General features: G+C 39.1%; 1 protein-coding gene across 5 annotated transcripts in view; it reads right to left on the bottom strand.

Moving 5' to 3' along the window:
- The window catches only part of NKAIN2 (sodium/potassium transporting ATPase interacting 2), a gene marked incomplete at its 3' end in the record, with an annotated part of 446,901 nt that overhangs the window by 224,186 nt on the left and 199,168 nt on the right, over window positions 1-23,547 (bottom strand). For 4 of the 5 annotated variants that reach the window (XM_083497928.1, XM_083497927.1, XM_083497930.1 and 1 more), the window contains exon 2: window positions 8,657-8,794. The exons of the other annotated variant lie outside the window; for it this stretch is intronic. In XM_083497928.1, coding sequence (XP_083354054.1) covers window positions 8,657-8,794 — 138 coding nt within the window. The remainder of the gene's footprint in view (window positions 1-8,656; window positions 8,795-23,547) is intronic. 5 annotated transcript variants of the gene reach the window in all.

Genomic DNA, 23,547 nt, shown 5'->3' with positions numbered 1-23,547 from the left:
CCTAGCTGTTGTCTTTTTGACTGCGTTTTATTATTCCACTAAATTATTTTCATGACCTTACACTGTCCCACTTTGTCACATCTACTGCTGAGTATTTTTTCAGTCTGTTACACTTCATTTCTTGTTATACTATTTTTTTCTATATATTCTCTATATATGATGTCCAGTCCTCTTTTAAATTCTTATCATCTTTATTTCTTAATCTGTTTGTCATGCTGGCAAGTTCTATATATTCTAATATTTTAAGGTGCCATTCTTCTCTTGATGGTACTGCATCTGTTCTCCACTTTTGTGCTACTTTGAATGGAATTTGTGCCACTGACAAGAAAAGCTTCTGGCAGAAAACGTGAACTGCCGATTTGTCCTACTAAGTGTGGCCATGCATACACCAACACAACAGTGTTCATATCCATTGTGGGCTCTCTTTTTTTTTTTTTTTTATAAAATTTTTATTGGTTTTACAACATTTTTAAGAAAAACAAACAAACATTAAAAATGACAAACATACACGTATAGTTTCAAACATATTTTCATAAACCTCTTTTCTTGGACTTCCCCATACCCCCCCTCTCTGCATCCCAATGTCCGTAGTTCAACTAGCAACTCCCAATTGTTACTTTCCAATCTCTATCCTCTTAGTCCTCTTTTATAATCTAACCTTATATCCCTGTACCCCTTTGTTTCTGGAAACCACGGCATTTTAGCATTCATTAAGTTTGTAGTAGTCCTTAAGATAACTTTTAAATTTTCTCCATTCTTCTTCCACCGTCTCTTTTCGTTGGTCACGGATTCTGCCTGTCATCTCGGCCAGTGTCATATAGTCCATCACTTTCATCTGCCATTCTTCCAAAGTGGGTAAATCTTGTGTCTTCCAATACTTTGCGATGAGTATTCTTGCTGCTGTTGTGGCATACATGAAAAAAACTCTATCTTTCTTTGTCACCAATTGGCCGACAATGCCCAAGAGAAAGGCCTCTGGTTTTTTAGGGAAGGTACATTTAAGTACCTTTTTCATTTCATTATAGATCATCTCCCAGAAGGCCTTAATCTTCGGGCATGTCCACCAAAGGTGATAAAAGGTACCTTCAGTCTCTTTACACTTCCAACATTTGTTATCGGGCACATGATAGATTTTTGCCAGCTTGACTGGGGTCATGTACCACCTGTATACCATTTTCATAATGTTTTCCTTTAAGGCATTACATGCCGTAAATTTTATACCGGTGTTCCATAACCATTCCCAGTCGGCTGACATAATATTATGTCCAACATCCTGAGCCCACTTAATCATAGCCGATTTAACTGTTTCATCCTGTGTATTCCATTTCAACAACAAGTTGTACATTCTAGATAAATTCTTAGTGTTGGGTTCTAACAGTTCAGTTTCTAATTTTGATTTTTCCACCTGGAAACCGACTTTCCTGTCCTGTTTAAAAAATTCCATTATTTGGCGATATTGGAACCAATTTTCTACTTTATGCTTCAATTTCTCCTGACTTTGTAGTTTGAACTTATCTCCATCCTGTTCTAAAATTTCCCAATACTTCGGCCATCCGACCTCCATATTGAGTTTCTTCACTGCTTTAGCCTCCACTGGCGACACCCATCTAGGGGTTTTGTTTTCCAATAGATCTTTATATCTTATCCAAACATTAAACAATGCTTTTCTGACAATGTGATTTTTAAAGGCACTGTTAACTTTACCATACCAAAGATATGCATGCCAACCAAAAGCGTTATTAAAACCTTCCAGATCCAAGATGTCCGTATTCTCGAGGAGCATCCATTCTTTGAGCCAGCAAAAAGCTGCTGCCTCATAGTACAATTTTAGGTCCGGCAGGGCAAAACCCCCTCTTTCCTTAACATCTGTCAATATTTTAAATTTAATTCGGGGCTTTTTGCCCTGCCAGACAAATTTCGAGATATCTTTGTGCCACCTCTTAAAACATTCCATCTTATCAATAATCTGCAAGGTCTGAAACAAAAATAACATTCTAGGCAATACATTCATTTTAATTACTGCAATTCGGCCTAACATTGACAGTTTCAAATTTGACCATATTTCTAAATCTTTTTTAATTTCTGACCAGCATTTTTCATAGTTGTCCTTATACAAATTCTGATTCTTAGATGTTAAATAAACCCCTAGGTATTTAACCTTCTTGACCACAGTCAAACCTGTTTCCTCTTGAAATTTCTCCTTTTCCATATCTGTTAGGTTTTTCCCTAAAACTTTGGTTTTTTGCTTATTCAACTTAAATCCAGCTACCTGGCCAAACTGTTGTATTATTTCTAAAACCCTTTTCGTACTAGTGTTTGGCTCTTGCAAAGTCAATACTAGGTCATCTGCGAACGCTCTTAACTTATAATGTTTAGCTCCGACCTGCACACCTTTGACCTGCTGGTCATTTCTTATCATATTCAGCAACACCTCCAGAACTGAGATAAAAAGTAATGGGGAAATCGGGCACCCCTGTCGTGTTCCTTTTTCTATCTTAAGTTCCTCAGTCACAACATTGTTTACAATCAGTTTGGCTTTTTGTTCAGAGTATATTGCAGCCATACCATTCTCAAAACCCTGACCTACCCCCATCCCATGAAGATTCTTCCTCATAAAACTCCAAGAGATATTATCAAAGGCCTTCTCCGCATCCACAAAGATCAATACTGCCTTGGTGTTTATATTCACCTCTAACTTCTCCAAAATGTCTATTACATTCCTTACATTGTCTGCTAGGTGTCTTTTAGGGAGAAAGCCTGCTTGGTCTTTATGAATCTTCTCCATCAAAACTCTTTTGAATCTTTTTGCCAAAATGTCTGCAAAAATTTTGTAATCCACATTAAGCAGGGATATTGGGCGGTAGTTCTTGAGTTGGGTCTTTTCAGTCTCTGACTTTGGTATGAGTGAAATATATGCCTCTTTCCACGATTCAGGTGCCTTTTTTCCCTCAAGGATCTCGTTACAAACTTCTCTTAGTGGTTGAGTCAGCCATTCCTTCAGCGATTTGTAGTATCTGGAAGTCAGTCCATCTGGTCCTGGAGATTTGCCCAGTTGCATATTCTGAATGGCAGCCTCTATCTCTTGTTCTGAGATTCTCTGGTTCAAGTCCATCTTACTTTGATGAGAGATGTTTTGTAGTCCATATTTTCCGAGGAATTTGTCTATATCTTCTTCATTTTGCGGGCCTTGGGTGTAGAGTTTTTTAAAATAGCTTAAAAAGCAATTTCTAATTTCATTGGGTTTGGATATGTTCTTTCCATCCACCTCTAGGCTTGTAACTGTATTTAGTTTCTGCCTTTTCTTCAATTGCCATGCCAAAAGTTTGCCACATTTATTTGCTGATTCAAAAGTCTTTTGCTTCATTTGCCTTATCTTCCATTCAATCTCTTGGTTCATCAATTCCATATATTGTGTTTGGTATAATTTGATCTCTCTTAAAATGTCCTGAGACTTTGGTTTTGTTCTTAATTTCCTCTCTCCTTCCTTTATCATTTCCAGAATCTTCTCTTTTTTCTCATTTTGTTTTTTCCTCTTTATTGAGTTTTGTTGAATCAAAAATCCTCTCATCACCGCTTTACTTGCGTCCCAGATCACTCTTTTCTCCACGTCGGTCCTCAAATTTATTTCAAAATAGTCTTTTAGGGTCTTTTGGGCCTTCGTGAGAATCTCCTTATCTCGAAAGAGGGTGTCATTCATTCTCCATCTAAATTGACCAGTTATTGTGAGTTTCATCTCCATCTTCACGGCGTTATGGTCGGAGCAAGTTTTTGGGCAGATTTCCACTTTCTTGATCTTCGGAGCCATTCCACTAGTAACCCAGATTTGATCGATTCTGGTCCAGGTCATCATTGCTTGGGAGAAAAAGGTTCCCTCTCTCTCCAGAGGATTCCTTGTTCTCCAAATATCTATCAAATCCATATTTTCAGTCATTTCGAAAAAAGTCTTAGGGAGTCTCCCTTCTTTGGTGACTGTAAGTCTTTGTGCCTTGTCCATATTAGTGGAGACCACGCCATTCATGTCTCCCATAATTATCATATTGTAGTCCAGATAGTCCATCAAAGTTTCATGAAGTCTCTTAAAGAAGTCGGATTTGCCTTCATTTGGTGCATAAATTCCAACAACTAAGAATTTTTCTCCTTGTACTTGTATCTCCACAGCCAGATATCTCCCTTGTTCATCTTTGAATATCATTTTTGGAGCCCATTTCTCCTTCACATATATTACAACTCCTCTCTTCTTAACTTTGTCTGATGAAATAAATTCTTGTCCTAGCCTTTTATTTGAAAGTAATCTCCTGTGGGCTCTGGTTATGTGAGTTTCTTGTAAGCATATCAAGTCCAATTGTTCTCTATTCAATATATGAAATACTTGTCTTCTCTTCAAAGGCCCATTGAGCCCATTACAATTCCAACTAAGGAATTGCAGAGCCATCTTGTTATTTTTCTAAGGCTCCTCCAACAGCTCCAAGTTGTTGCTCTTCTTCTGATGGTAGTGGTTTTTGTCCAAACGGGAGATTCAGGATATCCAATGCTCTCCTCTGTTCTGCAAGTACGTCAACAGTCCCCTTCTGTAAGTCCTCCTGGTATCTTGCCAAAAATTTGTCTTTATCTTGAATTGTCTTTATTTTCACCTTGTTTCCCTTATAATCAAATGACAGCCCTTGTGGGAATTCCCACCTGAAACGGATAGCGTTTTTCTTTAATAAAAGGGCTAAGTCCTTGTAGAAGTTTCTTAAGTCCAGAAAATATTTTGGGATGTCTTTAAAGATCTGTGCAGCTGAGTTTCCAATCTGCAAGGCCTTTTCAAAGTGTAGTCCCAATATTTTGTCTCTTTCCTCCTTGGATCTGAGTGTAATCAAGCAGTCTCTCGGAGTCTTTCTGTTTTGCTTCTTACCCAATCTAAAGGCAGTCGTAATTTTAAATTCGTCTTCCTGGAGTTCCCAACAATCCACAAACTCCCGTGTCAAGTATTCCACAAGGTTGTCTCCTTCATTCTCCGGGATCAGTCCTATTTTTAAATTTCTCTCTTTCCTCTGTAACTCCCACAAGGCCAAAGTTGCATCATGCTCATAGACCTTCTTGGCGATCGGCTCTAATTTCTCCTGTGTCTCTCCCGCAGTAGCTTTGGCGTCTTCCGCAATTTGGCGCGTAGTGGCGTTTTCCTCCACCAATTTATTTATAGATTCTGTATTCTGGTTTAATCTTGCTGAGATTTCTGTTAATTTTAGTGTATTCTCTGAAGTCTGTTTTGTCAGAGACTCCAGAGTTTGGTTTATCTTGAGCAAGGTATCTGTCACAGCTTCCATAGAGACGGCTGCTCCTTTGTCTTGTCCTGTTGTTGCTGTTGTTCCTGTTGATCCAACTGTTGCGCCTGAGATTGAGCCTCTTTTCTTTACCTGTGACTGTTGCAGCTGTTGTTGTTGTTGTTGCTTGGTCTTGGCCCTTGTGACTATCTCTTCTTGTGCGCCACTCATGTCAAGGTCAGTTCCCACGGGATTTATTCTCCCTTGGAAAATTCCACTGTCTTAGGCCGTGCCGGACTTCACTTTGTCCTCTAGAGGGAGCAAGTCAAAATGGCCATAGAGCAAAGTTTCCAAGTATAGAGACAAAGGAGACTGTCCCAAATGTCCAAAATATAAAAAGGGAGATTAACACAGTCAAAAGTCTAAAAGCTTGTTACTTCAAATTGCCACAGTTGCCCTTTTTATGCTACTTCTTCTTGTATTGTACAGTAGCCAGGCACTGTGGAAACTTTGTATCAAAGTATCACTTCACAGGGAAAAGTCAGTTCAGTGTACTAAGAAGGCAGACCGTTTCATGCTTTCAAATAAGTGAGACAGCAGGGGTTTTTTACTTCCAACAAATCTTGCAGTTATTGCTCAAATTCACCTCCCCTCTGCCCTGCTAGCTAGAGGGGAGATCAAAGGGTCTGAATGTCCGGTTAAGCTGATCAAAGAGCAAGTTTAAACGGATGCAGGTTTAGAGCTCCGTTGCTTTCACTTTCATGCAGTCGGGGGGAGGCAGACTTCCTTTGTTTAGATCTCCCCCGTTTTTAGCCCAATTTTTAAAATTTGAAAGGTCCCGATTATATTTCAGCTCTTACTCACGGGGATTCAGTCCAGATTTTCTTTTCAGGAAGGAATCGGCGCTCTCCGCTTATGGCGACGCGGCTTCACTTCGCAGGCTGGGTAGCGACTCTCAGCACCGCGCTCACTCCCGATGTCGATCCGTAGCCTTTAAAAAGGCTCTTTCACGGTACCGGGGGGCGCAAAGGTGCCCACCGAGTCTCCTTGTTCTCAGGCTTCAGCGCCTGGGATTTTAGGGGTCCCCCGCTTGCCGTAGCGGGTAAGACCCGAACTTGCGAAGCAGTCCTTCTCCGGAGCTCGGAGCTAGGACCGCCATTAAGCGCTGGCACCGACCGGAAGTCCCCATTGTGGGCTCTCTACAGATGCATTCTAATGAATGTATGTAGGTCAGGTATGGAACCTACTTACACAGTGCCACTTCCCTGGCATGTATTCATTTGATTTCACATGAAAATATGAAATAGGCTGCTTTATGAAAGATTAGGGTGTAAGCAACCTGAAGATGCAAACAGAGACTCCACATTTTCAAGGTTCATTACCAAAAATTAAGGGGACTTGACTTGCTGTGCAAAAAATAGGAACTTCCTTTTCATTATATTGGTTACAGGAAGACCACCAAAGTGAGCCATTCCAAGCCAGAAGAAAGATTTCTTTATCCTTGAGTGACAATGCTTGTAATCTGTGAAGCACCCACATAGTTCATTGATCTGTGCTTTATCCAGTACAAAGTGCTATATATTTAGTACAGAAGGAGATTGCTTGTAAAAATGTCAAGAACCCACAAGTCACTCTGATGTTATTTCACAGGACTTATTCTAAAGAAATAAGGAAAGAAGGATCTTCATAAAGGTTAGGAGGTAGGGGCATCATGAATAGGGTGTCTTATTAATGTTTTTGAGCAATAAAAGTTCTAAGATCATAAAGAAAGGAATAAGAGGTGGGGTTTTTTTTTAAAGGAATGGGGTTTTATTATGCTTTTAAAGATTGCCAATATTTTAATCTGCACTAAGTAAGTAGTTTGGACAAACACACCAGCCATATGCAACAGGGATTATACTGTTCTGCCTTGCCCTTGGGCAGCATCCATGCCTATGGGCCCAAAGGACATCCACAAATGGCATCATACAGCTGAATACAGCTGATGCACCAAGGTCTGAATCATTTAGCCAATTTCCAAAATGTATGTCGGTTGTTGATTATATCAGATGAGCCTACACTTGTTGGATTTTTCACATGTAGCCTCTGTGCTAAGAAGGATACCTACAAGGAGAAGCCTGGTAGAAGACCAGGCACCCCAGTAGAAGACAGGCACCCCCAGACTAGTAGGCAGGGTAGCACATCCCCTTTATCTGTAGCTGGTAAATACATGCAAACCAAGCCTAAGGATAGTCCTTGACTCGAGGGCTTGCAAACTGATATTAAAAAGGCATGTCATAAATTGGGGAAAAGGTCAGAGATGGATAATATGTTTGCAATGTAGGAAAGTGGGAATGAGTTTGCTGCAGGGGAATCTCAGGTTCACTTTTATCTTGCTCATTCAGTATCATTTGCCAAATTCAGAAATCTGTGGTATATCTAGAAGTTCCCTCTTATGAGGATTATATCCATGTTATGTCTAGCCACTGGTTTAGTTCATGGGTTGCCAATGTGGCAACTGCAGGCACACATATGCCCAGAGAGGCCTTTCCAGGGCCCACAGTCTTCCCTCTCACACTGAAATTAGCCTTGAAAGAAGCCTTCTTTGGTCATCAGAAAGCTTTTTCTTCAAGCCTAGTTGTGGTATGGAGTATTTTGTGAAGTTGCAGCTGGAGTGTGTGTGGTGTTCATAACAGTTGCTGTAGTTTGCTGACATGTCCATAGGACCAGAAAGGTTGGAGACCACTGATCCAAGCTCTAACTGTATTGCATTGTATCCCCTTTTAATAGCCTAATTGTGATGTAGTATTGTTTAGGGTTGCTAACAGATTTCTTTTTACCATGCTTCACTACAGCTCATCAATTTTGTCTTCTTTGGATCACCCTTCAACTTTAACTCTGACCTGACTTTCAACACACACTTAGATTTGTTACTAGCCTACTGTTCTAAGGCTGTGATCTAATTTGAAACCCATCAAACATGTGAAATATCAGGCTGCAAATCTTCTTTTCTCTCCATCTATTCCTTGGCTTTCAGTATTTACTATGGCCATTTTCTGCAGGATTCCTCTGCTGTTTGATGGTTTTCAAGTTTAAACCATTTTGGAAGCAACGAGAAGAGAGCCAGATTGTACTCCTGTTTTCTCTATACAAACAATAGCAGAAATAATTTAAGTTTTCATATGTATAGCAATAATGTAGCAATAAATAATGTAGCAATATATTTCTGTATGATTTTTAAAAAATATACTCCCACCCCCTTTTTTAAAAAAACAAAACACTGTACATTTGAATGTGTTGAAAACAATTAGCTAGATATACTGGGCATATTACTTCAAATCTCCAAATAAAATATCTTCCCAACTCCAGGTTTGTTTATTTTGTACCATAAATGGCAAATACAGAGTTAAGGATACAAGGTGAATGGTACTTACTCCTGTTATGTAGCGAGGTCTATACTGGATGGTTCCAAATAAGCCAAGTATGACTATAATAATGTGTACAAAATTTGCCAGGATTGGTGCCCACTGATAACCAAGGAAATCAAATATCTGTCTCTCCAGCACACATACCTAGGATTAAACAGCAATAATGATTTGATTAGAATAGCTCATGAGAAAAAATAGTCAGAGGCTTTGGAAAGCATTTTCCCTCTTCACTTACCACCACTAGAAACATTGCTTCACTAGATATATGGTTCAGGAAGCAGGGGGGAAAGTTGGGATGACTTTGCAACAATTCACTCCTTTTGTTTTACTGAAAACAGCATTTCTGTGACAGTCCATTGAGTTATAATCCGATAGCAAAAATATTCACAAGGACAATTTTGCCAAGATATTATTCCCATTCAAGGAGATGCTTTAGTTGAAGCAGGTACAGCACAACTACACCTGTCATTTATTACTGTTATTACTGACAGGCTCTCTATCACCAGCTGGTTTGGAAGTCCAAGCCAAGCTAAAGACACAGCTGCCCCATCTTTCCCCTCTATTTGCACCAACTCATCCTTTCTCTTAGCCTTTGCTTCAGACGCATTCCTGAGGAAATTTCTCATTACCAAGAGATACCTTATTTTTCACTCTATAAGACGCACCCGACCATAAGACGCACCTAGTTTTTAGAGGAGGAAAACAAGAAACAAGAAAGCAACGCAAAGCCTCTTGAGCGAAGTCGCAGGAGCACTTCCGCTGCGCTCAAGAGGCTTTGCGTGGCTATCCCCGAAGCCAGAAGAGCAAGCGGGATCGCTGCGCACCGATCCCTCTTGCTTTTTTGGCTTCAGCGATAGCTGCTCAGCCTGCATTCGCTCCATAAGATGCACACACATTTCCCCTTACTTTTTAGGAGGGAAAAAGTGTGTCTTATAGAGCGAAAAATACGGTATGTGTGTATTGTTTAAACATGTATTTCTGACATAATAAAATGTAACAGATAATCCCAGAGAGGGGCAGAAAATGGTATATATCTCACATACAAATCTACCCTGTCGGAGCTACTTTCCATCACACTTTTCACCTTCTTGGGTTATTAAAAACTAAGCATAGAACCAGGGGATAAATCAATGTCATCATGGGACAGGACAAAATTCCATTCCATCCTGTTTCCATGTAGGTTGTTCAGGACAGGTTTCCAAAGTATATATCTGTTAAAATCTGCACAGAAGTTTTTAAATGAAAAAACAAAGGGGGAAAATGTTTGTTTTATAAAATTTATATACTGCTTGGTTGTAAAACAATAACAACCCTCACACCACTTATGAGGTGGTCTAAGTTGTGAGCTCTCACAAGGTGATCTGGGGGCTGTCTGCCTAATCCTGTTTTTAAAAAGCGATTTCATCCAGCTGTGTACAGCTAGCCTAAAAAGTGGTTTGTTGCCATGCAGATTGAAATCACAGTAGTAAGGCCTGCTGGAAGTTACAGAATTTGATCACCTGCCATTGCTCTCAGGGGGAATCGTAAAATGCTTAAAATGTGTGTAAAGTACATACATCTTTTTACACACATTTTACTATTTTACATTGAATTCTCCCCTTGAGTCTTGGGGGGCATTAAATTTTAAAATATGTAAAATATGTCCAGTTCCCCTTAAGAGCAATGGTACATCAATAAGACAAAAAGAAATGCTCTTTTTAAAATATGCTGCCAGATTTAACACTTTTCTTTTGCAGATCAAATCACAGCTGATGTAACTGCTGCATGATAGAAAAGGTGATTGGGGAGAAATTCCATTCAGTTTATATTTAAAGGTGAACCTCCTTCATCTGAAAACAATAGACAGTCATCCCTTGAAATTCACACTTTTCTGAATTTTGCAATGGATTTTTCCAACCAAACAGTGTATACAAAAATCTATCTATTAAGGCAGGGGTGCACAATTTGTAGCCCTCCAGATGTTTCTGGACTACAACTCCCAGCCAGCATAGCTAGTGATCATGGATGATGGGAGTTGTAGTCCAACAACCATCTTGAGGTCCACAGGTTGTGCCCCCCTGTACTAAGGTAAAACTTGCATATGATAGTGAAAATAATGTTTTAGGGAATATTGCTTTGCAATACTGCGTATTAGACAAAAGTGAATAAAAACATGTGCTTATTAGGAGAAATTTGCACTAAAATGCACAGAGACTCTTTTAAAAAATAAATTAATTGCAGACTGATGGAAATGTGGAGAACTCAAGGTTGGAGGGAAATGACAACCTGAGAAAACCAAAACTGACAAATTTGCCCATCTCTAAGTTCAAAAAGTGTGCTTAATACATTCATCCTTGAAACGGCACTAAATTCTGAAAGAATCCAGAAACTGCTTTTCTGCAGAATGTCAAGCAATGCTCAATGCACTGATTTTGACCAATCAAATACTGTTTGTCAAATTTGACCAATTAAATACTGGATGGAGAAATCAAGTCCCAACTCCATAACAGACAGCATCAATCCATCAGTGGGAGCTACAGTTCAGCTATGAATGGACATTCACCAACATTCTACCTTCTATCTTATTTTCAGCTGCTCTGTATGGAAGGAACCTCTTATCCATACTGAGTAGGAGGGTGCTTGAAATGAAATTTATTCCAGGTCCAACATATATTGGAACAAATCATTCATTGAGGCCCTGTTTTTAGCAGCTATTATCACCAACTACATGGGGCACTGTAGTGGATCCTGTGGATTCTCTGAACTGATAAGAGAGAGAGGTGATGATTTCCTAATAATCTTGAGAAAACGCAGTGGTGGAGTGCTCCTAAGAGGGGCTCTTGCTTCAGACTGTATAAAAGCATCTTCATGTGGCACTTTTGGACCCAACTGCAGTGCAGAATAAACACAAACATCACCATTTCTGAATGGATTACATGAGAATCAATTTTGGCTTTTGAGGGCAAATATTCAGCAGCAGACTGATAAGAATTAGTTCCCTCCGGAGAGTTTGATTGGTTATGTCCTTGAATGCCTTTCTAAATTAAAATAAAATCAGTAAACAAAATTAATTATTCTGGTGATACTTAATCTCAGGCCCCAATATTAACTTTTAAATTAACTAAGGTACCCGCATGACATAAATGCCTAATTCAATTGATCCATTGTCTCTTATGAGCAAGGTAGATATATTCACAGTGTATTTCTGGGCTGCTGCTTCTTCTTTTTTGCTCGCCCCCCCCCCCTACTTTTTAGAAGGAACATCTTCCCCATCTTCTTTCTTTGAAGTTTTTTGTGCTCTGAATTTATAGTCAAACGACATGATCAGCAATTCCACTTGATGTCTGTTGCTTGACTATGACTACATTCCTATACATGGTTACCTGAACTATATTCCATTGAACTCAATAGGGCTTACTTCTGAGTAGACATGAATAGATCTGCACTGTATATAACTTCAGAGGTTTGAGAGCAAACTTACAGCATATACAAAAATCCAGTATAGCAATGAGAAGAGCTTTAGCCTAGTCTTCTCCAAAACACAGTAGTTACGTGAAAGGATGTTTATTATTACTATTTTGAATCAGGGAGCAACCAAGTCTTCAGTTCTCCAACTATAGTCTGATGTGGTGTTGTCTAACAGCTGGTCATCATGTGAACTTGCTGATCATGTGCTTCACTTCTTAAACACAATTAATGAAGAAAAAATTACAGTGACCATTGATCAAAATGTTTACATTTGTGGTTCACATTCCCATCCCAGAAATGTACTTTACTGAAGACATTTATTACAAGATTTATAATAATCAACTTAGAAATAACTGCTTATTTCAACAGTGTGTTATGACAGGGTGGAGAGATAAGCCTGTCACAACAGGTGTGGAGAAAGAGAGCAGGTAATAGTACCTTATTCACTTTTCCCACACTACTTATGACACATCTATTTTTCCACCCTCCTGCTCTCAGAGATGCCTTTTCTTCTAAGCTGAAAAGCCCTGAACATGCTAGAATTTCCTTCCAAATATTATTTTTTCATGCTTCCAATTATTTTGATGGTCCTTCTTCTATGTATCTTTTATGGTTCAGTCATATCTTTCTATAGTAGGTATACAGCTTTCTTGGCATTCTTGAATGAGACAGCACATTTTCCCCCTCACTTTCACAGTAAAGTAGAAAATTATTGGGTGGGGTTGATGGGGGTTAAGCCCTGCACCATACAGATAACTGGGCCTTTTTGTGATGACTTTTAAACACATTTCCCCAGACCAACATATTGTTCAAATCTCTGTATTTCATTCTGGTTGCTCAGTTTGCTCTCCTAATTTTTTGCATCCCCCACCCCCCCACAGTATTTTATAGACCAGTAATGTGCATGTTGTATCTATTTTATTACCAAGGTTGCGAGGTAGAAATCTAATAGGAAAACAACATGGGTACCGTAAGTAAATAATGCATTGAGTTATTAAATTAAAAATGTATCCACTGACTTAAGTTTTCAAGATGACAATTCCATAAGATTAAACTGGCTAGATGGTATGTATGCTGAGAGGAAAGTGGTTTTCCTAGTGGCTGCCAATTACTGCCCAAAATACACTTTCCTTTTTAAAATATACTACAATAAATGTGGGTACTAAGGATTTCTGAAGGTAAGGTTTGTCTGGTCACAATGTGCAGTGTTGTCATTGATGGAAACTTCACATGCTGAACTTTTCTCTATTTTGCATCACTTGTTGATCTCTCTTTGGACTGCTCTGTTTGGACTATCATATACCATTTGTTCTTAAGTTGCTATTTGTATTTATCCCATCTTTCTGGTGAACCTAGCAGAGTATGATTAGCCATGATTGTGGGAATGGGTTGTATGTTTAGGTATGAGGCAATGTTTTTAAAAGTACTCTTCCAAGGATGACTAATCTCTGTAATCACATGACCCTTAAAGGCAAAACAACAGTTTTCACTTCAGAAATGGAGAGTACTAAAATAGTCCTCAACAGAAAATTATAGCTGCAATCCTATACCTTTCTACCTGGCAGTAAATCCCATTCAACTCAATGGGACTTATTTCTAAGGAGACATGCACAGAATCACACTAAGTTATTTTTCAGTTGCACTGTTGGAGGAATATAAAACAACTTTGCCAAAGGAAAGGAATCATGGGACATCTGTATAATGCATGGGTTGTGACAACTTACTGAGAGTTATAAAGTCTAGGGCAGAAAGTTAGCAGGTAACGATGGGCTGTGTTCAACTAAATAATTGTGGAAGCAGAATGACTTCCTCCTGTACAACAGGATTTCCCACCTCTGCTCCCCACATGTGCCTTGCACCAATCCCAAATTGCTCTAGAAGGTTGGTGGGGGACCCAAACTGTTAAGTGAAATGCAATTAAAGGGTTGAAAATTTGATCACTGGAAAGACAAGAGGTTGCTTCAAGAAATTGAGAACTGCTTCAAGAAAATGGAAAATACATTATATGGATAGGCAGGAAAGATCTGTTTCAGGAACAAAGTATTTAAGTCCAATCAGAATTCACTATATGAAGACAATATCAAATATAACCAAATGTGCAATATTGAACAAGAAAGAAAAAAATGCTGAGAGATATAGGCATAAATACAAGGAAAGGGGGCAATCACTACAGAAGGTTTTAACACTGAAACATTGCCAATAATCTTTATTTGTATAATTAGCTTATTGGCAGTGGGAAAGACTGGCACCAATCAGATATCAGCAACTGTAACTACAGAACAGCTTGTTCAGTACTACAGATGCTTAGCGAAGTTTATGAACAGCTCCACAGTAGCCCCTACAGCAAAAACCACTCACTAGGTGCCACCGGAAACTTGAATGCATATGAAATGTGGTTCTTTCTGAAAGAAATTATAGCAAGGGCTGGACTTATCAACTGATTGGAATCAATATGGGTTCCCTTCAGGCACTAAAAGAAAGCTGGAAATAATGCTTTAGCTTTCAACTCAAGGTAGATGCTTGACCAAAAAAAATCAAAAATCTGGGCTACTAAACCTATGCATTCAATTTCAGCGTTAGGTAAGGAAACAAACCTTAACATTGTTTTTTGGATGGCACTCGACACCTGTCACACATACATCTCAAAAGCGACTTATTTACACGTGGTAAATTTACACAAGGTGGAAAGATTCTAGTGCTAGGTGCTTGATTTCTCACCTAAATGTTCTTGTGATTCCATCCATTGCACTTTTAAATATCTGAGATGGGCAAAATCTTGATTGTAAGAATAAAGACGTAATCCACTTCCTCTTACTGGTGCCTAGATTAACCATTACAAGATTCTGGAAATATTAGGAAAATGCCCCTTTAGAATATTGGCATAATAAAGTCTGGTTTGGGGCTTTATCTGAAAAGCTAATCCCAAATATACATTTACATAAAGGAATAACAAAAAGGGTACTATTTGATGTGGTGTGATTTTATCAAATTTATTAATAAAAAATCGAGGTTCCAGTAACCCTCACTTAGTATGTGGGTATATGAATGATTTATAGCTGAAATAGATTTCTGTGCCTTAACTGCATTTGCTAAACCCTATAAAGAAAATGAAACAGTTTAAAAGGACTCTGATGCTTAATCTGTAATTTGTTTCCCTTTCCTTTCCTTCTTTTCTTTTTCTTGTTTGGACTGCAAAGTATTGAGTGGCTTATTTGTTTTGAATATTTTGTAATGTCGGTTCATACCCACCCACATTTTCAAAATCAATACAAATTATATTTAAGAGAGAGAGAGAGAATGCAAGAAAGACTTTGATTTAGAAAAGTTTTTCGGAAGCCCAGGGAGGCTGCATTAAAGCTGCTAAATTAGGCTGTCAGAAGAACCTGGGGTAGATTTTTGGGAGACTTGTGATCTTTGATTCCGAATGGTAGAATGTGACATACTGATGTTCCACAGGTGTGAAAAGCGTAAGACCACCACCCTCTGAGAATTCTTTAAAACTTCACCCACATCCTGAAAGTTTCTGAATACCCCTTTAGTGAGGGACAAGTGGTCCTGCAAATGAAGAGAGGCTATTCAGGCTACATTTAGTATGTATGGATACTTGAGTTACCAACTTGATATACAGGGACAAGATTAATATCAATATGTTTTAGAAGACAGTCTGAACTGCATACTATCTAGCATTCGCTGACACAGAGTAACAAGATTTATATCAATCTATTATAAAAATAGCATCTTGAGAAAGCTAGCCATGTGAAAACTGTTCTGTGTTAGATGTTCAATATTGCTTATTTGCAATTTCCATGCTACAAACTTGCAGTGCGTAATATAATCTTTGAGATGCAGTGAACTAGTAGTCTCCATACCATATTTGATTTCCTGTTCATTAACAACTGCAATAACAAGCCAAGCACAAATCTAATGAGACACTGTTGCATTCTACACATCCTAGGAAACAGATTGAATCTTTAAAGTTACTGCAAGTGACAAATATAAAAAATATGAAATTCTATCAAGATATGATGTTACTTATTATTTTTGTAATATGAAATATCTTGCTCACACCTCTAGTATTTATTTTTGGTAAAGTATTTTTCATTCATACAAAAATTAAATGGAGGTAAATTTAACGCTAAAGGAAAGAGATTATATCAAAACTAACATATATACGTGCTGTATATGTCAAACAGGATGCCCTTTAACCAAATTAAATGTAGAGATTTGTATGCGAAAAAGTATATTGTTGTATATATTAAACATTTATTATAAAATTGACCATGGGTGGGATTCACCTAACCTGCTGCATAAGTGAAAGTCCTGTATAAGGACTCCTGCTAGCACAGTGTGCTGCTGGATTTTGTCATGCATTTAACAAAGGATGCTGTATGGGTAAAGGGTAAAAACCTGACACAGGGCTTCATATGCAGTGATCTGTGCTGGACTGATTTTGCGCAGGATTCTCCCAAACAATGATATGAATAGCCAGCTCTGACAATGATGATCACCTGGTGTGTGTATGAGAGAGAGAAGTTAGACAGACACCCCCATAGGTCATCTACAGTGTCTAGCCAGGCTATGTGCAATCATCTGTTCAGTTGATATTATATATCCTGCTTGCTGCTGCACTTTTTTAAAACCAGTGTCCATTGGATAAGGCTAGAAGAACAGAATTAAATTTATACACTGTCAATCATTTTTCAACCACGTCCTGCTAAACTATAAGAGAAAATAGAGGAGAATGTAATTCCTCTTTAGCTTATACCATGGACTTTGTTCTTTGGCAGAAAATGCAAGCAAGTCCAGTGAAACAAGAGCTTGTAACACTGTCACAAATCACAGTTTTCCATACTACATTTGCCTTCTAATCCTCACTTTCCCCATCCTCCGATTTGGTTTCTTTGCTTCAGTGCTCACAGCAATTCCCCTTGGAAGCAACAAATGCTGTAATCTAGTGTTGCTGCAAGCTATTCTCCAGAACAGTCCTGCCCCTGCCAAACAACTGCCATAATTCAAGTGGCAATTGCCAGGGTTCTAACGCAGAGATGTTGCCATTTCAGTACTCTGTCCTTTTTTCTTTTGGCCATGTCTCATATCCCTATCTGATCCAATAGGGTTATCACCTTGCTGACTTGATGAGGTCCAGAAACTCAGCAGTAATTATTATGCTGGCAATGTGGGATGCAGCCAACAATTCAGTGGCAGGGTTTTAAATGCTGCCTGTCCAAAACAGCAGAATCTGCTAATTTGTTGCACTGAATATTTGTTGTATGCAATAATCAAGAGCCTTGTCACAGGCTATGAAAGGCAAATTAAACTGTCTGCGTCTGACTATTCTGCAGTGCCTATCAGGAAAAAGTGAGCTGAAAATTTCAGGTTAGCCACTTAAATTTGTCCATTTTGAGTACTCTGGCTTGTTAGCTAATGACCCTCTTTGAATGGTAAGAAGCAATTATCTATGCAATCATGACCTGCAAAAAGCTAGGTGTTTACAATTGTTTTTGACCCATTTAACATGGATTAGTCTAGGAGGAGAAAGCTATGAGGGAAATCTAATGTTCCATTTAAGTTCGTAAGCAACAGAAATTCTCAGCAGTTGGTAGCAATATAAAAATACACTGAATGCCATTGAGTTGCTGCTTTTTTGCTTAAATGACCATATCAATGAAAACGCTAAATTAGGTATGCTAGCCAATTTGAACATATTTCTAACATACATTCTTCATGACAATATTGCTAATTAAAAACAAAATGTACCAATAAAAAGGTAATTCTTCAGCCTTTAATGACCTAAATGAGAAAATATGCAATTCAGTATTCCGTGCCAGATTTCAATAAACCAGATTCCACATACCCTTGGATAAATGATAACTATTCTGCAAGATGCAGAGCTCAAAGATCCAAATATCATGTATCAGAGACAACCAGAACTAGAACCAGGTGGCTTCAAATTGGAGCAGAACATTAAAGGTTGCAGAATGCTATTATACCTCAGGTTCTAGCATAGCTTCATCTACCCAAGCATTGCTTGCTTCCCTCTGGCCTTGCCATAATTGGTTCCAGGTAACTCTGATTCTTTTCACAGGGAAGACCATCATCAGCCACAATTTATGAATCTATAGGTGCTTTCTAAGTTGCTACCTTTCCCAGTTTCCATGCCTAGTGCCCTAGTGTCTCTCTGCCTGCTGTCCAGCCCCACCACTGCATTTGGCTCTAATCTCATCTCTGTCTGCTGAGAATGGCCGCTTGCCTGCCAGTTAATAGAGAGTGGAAGTTGCAGCCTGGTGCAGCAGTGGCGTGATCTTCTGGCTTCAGCGCAGCCAGGGGAGGTTCTCACTTGCTCTTCCGCTGGCTGCGCTGGCTCCTGAGGCTCACCTGTGATTGTGGCCAAATGTGGACGAGATTGATAGTGCAGTTTAGGGAGTGGACCAGAGGAGAAATGTCTTCCTTCTGGTCCACTCCCTGGCCATGAAAGCCAGCCATTCATAGCCCTCGGCCTCAGTTGGCACTAGAGGCATTGGGTTAGATTCTTAATCTAGGTGGATGGCGGGGAGGGGTCAGGACACCCCTCCAGTCCAAGGAATCAAGATATCCCATTAAAGGGATCCACAGGGAGGTGCTGTCCAGACACCCAGACAGGGGCTGATGGCCCCCCTCAATGGTCTTCCAATTTGTTGTACATCATAGGGCTATCCTGAACCTTGGTTAATCCTACGAAATGAACTAGCAGCAGACAAGATGGTTGATTCAGAATACACACCCAATGCTTGTGCCAAAATCTGCTGACATCTGTAATCAATAAAGCTGTGGCTTGTTTAAACCCCAAGTGGCTGTCCTGTGCTTATAGCACTTCACTGTGCCTCAGCCCACACCCTGCAGCTTCCCACAACTTTACCTTCCTGGCTGCTCATGTCCCAACACTGACAAAATGTTTGAGGCTATAATGGATATGAACAGTAATTAAACCATTTGCACTACAGGAATATTCTTGGATTTGCCCATTTCAGGGTTGCCCCCTAATACTCAGGGCTTTGCTATTTGTCCAGTTCTTAAATTAAGTGGAATACAGATTCATGCATGGATTGAGAGTGTTCAGCTTCTTAGCAGGTCTAGTTATCCCTATTGATTTTTAATAGGTTTTAGGCACTGAAGCACTGTGTGTTTGCCATTGACAATCTAACCAAGAATCAATTAAGTTAATTGAGTCAGGTCACCCAAGTAACTGAGTGGTAGAGCCTGGGGAAAAACCTATTTCTAAGACTTATCTGTAAAAAAAAGATGCAGTGGCATGGCTTTCTGTGAAATAAAGCCCACTTTATTCACCTATGAAAGTACTGCATTATTTTCTAAGTGAAAGTGTCATTCAGGATACTCCAGGAAATAGTTTTCTCAGTGTGTTAATCTCATTTTTTGCATGTTTGCAGAAAGTCTAAGATATCATGCCATCACAAATTATTGACATGTAAGCAGCATAGGAGTGAAACCACACGCAGGGTCAGTGCAGACATGTTGAAGTGCTTCACACATAACATTAAGCCAAACCATAGCTCAGCATGAATGCGTGAGTGAGAGCATTACTTTCTAGAGGATATCATAGCTGCTGTGCTTCTCTCCTAGTCCTACTGTGCTATAGTGAGCTAAACCATGGTTTGGCTTAGTATGTCATCTGTACCTGGGCTCATGGTTTGCCTTGAGAAGCCAAATAATAAATCTGTATACCTCAAAAACAAACAAACAAACAAAAACCCTTGGCCACAGCTCTACAAACCCTGAGCCTGGATTTAGATGACATGCTAAGCCAAACCAACCACATATTTGTGCTAAACCATAGTTTGATTTAGTGTCTAGTACAAAGCAGTTCAATGCCTCCTCCTTCACCATGGTTAAAAGATTGAGAGCCTGTCATGATAACTTCCCCCCACTCCTTTCACCCCCTCTCCCAGAGTTATTGGAAATATCAGCACCATTTTTAATCATGCTTACTGCTAACCATTCCCATTTCCTATCATAGTTCCTGTTTCCTATTATGATTTAAAGATCATTTCAGAAATCCTTTAGATATCACAGTCAATTTTGTGGACTCCTGTTATGGTTTTATTTCCCAGTTCTGGTGACACATTGATGAATCAAGCTATGTGGGCCCTTCTTATTACTAGGCTATTGTGTGCGGGGATGTGTGTGCTGCTTTTCTTATATTTTAGGGAACCACAGAGTACAGCTAAATGGGGAACCTTGGTTAGCATTAACTATGGCAAAGGTTGATTGCTGAATTTCCTGTACAACATCGAAATTAATATGATTTTTGTGTGTGTTTTTAAAATGCCCCTGGTGTGAATTTATTCTGTTTTAATAGGGCTTTTCAGCTGCTGAGCACTAAATGCCAAGGCACCATGAAGAGTGTATACCTAGGATACAATGTCACTCTAGAAAATAAATCAAAAATGTGTGTCATCACAAAGTCATGTCAGATTGATGAAGCATTATGGAAGTCAGAGCACCAGAAGAGAAATGATTTTTGGCATTTTGAAGTGTGCAGTTTGAGGAGAAAGGGTATCTTTTAGCAAATCCTGGATAGGAACAAACGTGGAAAGCCAGATGGAAAATTCCATGGAGTGCTTTATCGGCCACCTGCCATCCTCTAAAAGTGGTCAGTAATGAACCCACTGCTTATTAAGTTTCAGGGTGAAAGACTGGTGGGTGAGCAGGCTGCTTTAGGGTAATGATGCATATGCAGTGGGTGTGATACAGTAGAGTCACAGACAGCATTTTAGAAAGCCTCATCACACTGTACTAAATCAACTCATCATCAGTTAGCTTTTATGTTAAGAACGCTGCAGCATAGCAACTGCGCGAAAGCATCCATGTATTAACTATTCTGTAGTCTACATTTCCACATGGTTGCAGATCCTTTATAACACCACACGGGCCAACACTGTTTCCAAGTTGCAAGGACATCTGAAATTAAGGCAGCCTTCAAGCAATCTGTGATTCCCTGCTCCCAAGCCTTAAACTGTCAGCTTGTTTACTCCTGAGGTTTTGTATTTGGGGAACACACTAGGCCTAAGGAAATGGGGGTGGGGGAAGGTGTACATGCTGAAATTAAAACAAAGCAGAATGGACTATTAGAACTAAGTTATATATGCTTATAGAGGCACTTCAAATTCCATACGGCACATGTGACACACAAAGTATGGAATTATAAAATTGCCATAGAAATGTCATACTAATTCTGGAAAACACCACAAATGCATTATTGTCAGAGAATACCTCACCCATATATCCTTTAGCTGTGAAGTGTTGCTATGGTAGCTCAGTCCAGAATGGATGTACAGGGCTTTAACAGCTTAGCATTGCGTGCTGTTATGAATGCATATTTTATCCTTGCATTTGAAATTTGTAGAATGGATTTTGGTGTCCTCCCTGTAATAAGTTGTGTGGAATTAATATTTTGGGGTTATGTGTGAGGAGTTGTTTTCATTGTTTTTCATTGTTTTCATTGTATTGTGTTTTATATGCTCTAACCTCTCCCAGGGCCTTTTGGTGGATAAAGAAAACCCTAAAGAATAGAAATTAATAATCTATTAATAATCTAGAGTATGCTGCCCCATTCAATTTAAACATCTCAAAGGAGATAGTATGTACTCCCATATAAAGAAGTAATGTTTTCTATTATCTACACTTAAAAATATCTCCGAAAGTAACTGCCAAATTCAATTATTCATTATCATGGAGGGTGAAATGACATCCTGAAGCTGAACAATTTCTAATTCATTCTAGAATTGAAACATGTGAAGTAGTAAATTAACTCCTAAACATTTTTCTCCCCCTCTTGCTTGTCCATGAGTAAACATGGCCAGTCCTCCTGCCCCCTCACTTGTGACATTAGAATGCTGAGTGGCAAGAAATGGTTAAGATCTGGCATCTCTTCCCCACTCCCTTCACTAACTATGGACTAAAGGCAAAAAATGTTTGGTCTTTGGACATTATAGTTGCTCAAGTTCCAGAATAATTGATGCAACCAGTAAGGGGGGAGGGGGAGGAGCACTATAGAAATTATTCAGGTGATATAAACTTATTGGATAGGGCCCAGATGTGCACAAGGGCAAGTCAGATGCTCCTTTCCTTATTCGCCAATAAATGTCACCCTTGAAAGTCTGGCAACCTCTAAGTGATATCTTAAAGTATACAAGGAATTTTAATGGGGGGGGGGAGTACACATTCTAGATAAAGTACTTTAGGCATGCAACAAGGGCTTTTTGAACACCGGCTGTCGGTTCTAAAGACCCATTCGTCTTTCTATATTCATCAATGAAAAACGAAGAAACAAAAAACCTTTTCATCCTTTTGAGTTTCTTCAACATCCTTCACAAACACAAACATAAAGATTAAAATGCTTTGCTTTGCTGGGAACCACACCAAGACTTGAAGGTTTAGTAAAGCTGCTCTCTCCTGACATACCTGACTTATTCTAAGACGCCTTCAATTATTCTGACTGTGATTCCTGGCCTTTGTAGAAAACAGAAGGCACAAAAGATAACTGATGTCTCTCCATCTGTTTCCTTAATAAATGCCCTCTGCAACAAAGAACCGGTGTTCAGGCAACAAAATAGAACTCACTTATCAAGCCTTACACCCCAGGCCACCAGAGAACCAAGCTGTGTTTTGATAAGGATTTCCTGGACAATGTGACAGAATTCTACCTCCTTCTCACAGGTATCATGGGTATCTGGAAAACAATGCCCCAACCTGAAAATGAAACCAAGTAACATTTAATTGGTTGTTGTACTTCATTTTTTTGAAATCCTGTTTTTGTATTTTAAGAAATCATTTTTTATACATTTGAAAACAAGATGCTGTGCTGTTTCCTAACGCTTCAAATCAGAGCTAAACGAGAAAGGAAGAAAACCCTTCTGGATATCAGGTAAATGTAAAGCAGCCTTCAATTTGCAATCAGAAAATCCATCAGTGATTACTGTGACGCAATACTCAAGGTCTGCTATTAGGTGTGCCACTCAGTTGCCCCCCCCCCCAGTATAAAACCAACAGCTGTAGGAAATTTTGAAATGTACTCACATTTCAGAGAGGCCAACAGATCCATAACTAACTGCACATTTGTTCTGGTAAGATTAGAAAAGATGTTCTGTTATAGATAAAGGCTTATTTCTTAAAATGCTTTCCTAAGAAAATTGATCGTTTTCCTCCCTTTACTTGCACACCCAAAGGGTGACTTTTAATATTTGAAAATGTTCTGGTTGCTTCTGGAGAAAATCCTTTTCTAAAGCTGCTCCATATGTAGAAATGTAAAAATGCAAGTGGTGCAAGTCATATTAGATTATACCTAGCTTTAAATTATTATTTTTTGAACAGAATAAACAGAAGTAAGTCTGGCAGCTATGTTACAGCAGATAAACAAGGTCACAGGGCTCACCAAAAACTCCTACTACCCATTT

The sequence above is a fragment of the Podarcis liolepis genome (genome assembly GCF_965112155.1).
Source record: "Podarcis liolepis genome assembly, chromosome: 3".
NCBI classification, from domain to species: Eukaryota; Metazoa; Chordata; class Lepidosauria; order Squamata; family Lacertidae; genus Podarcis; species Podarcis liolepis.
The sequence above is the reverse complement of the archived record's forward strand: the minus strand, read 5'-3'. Positions and strand labels throughout refer to the sequence as shown.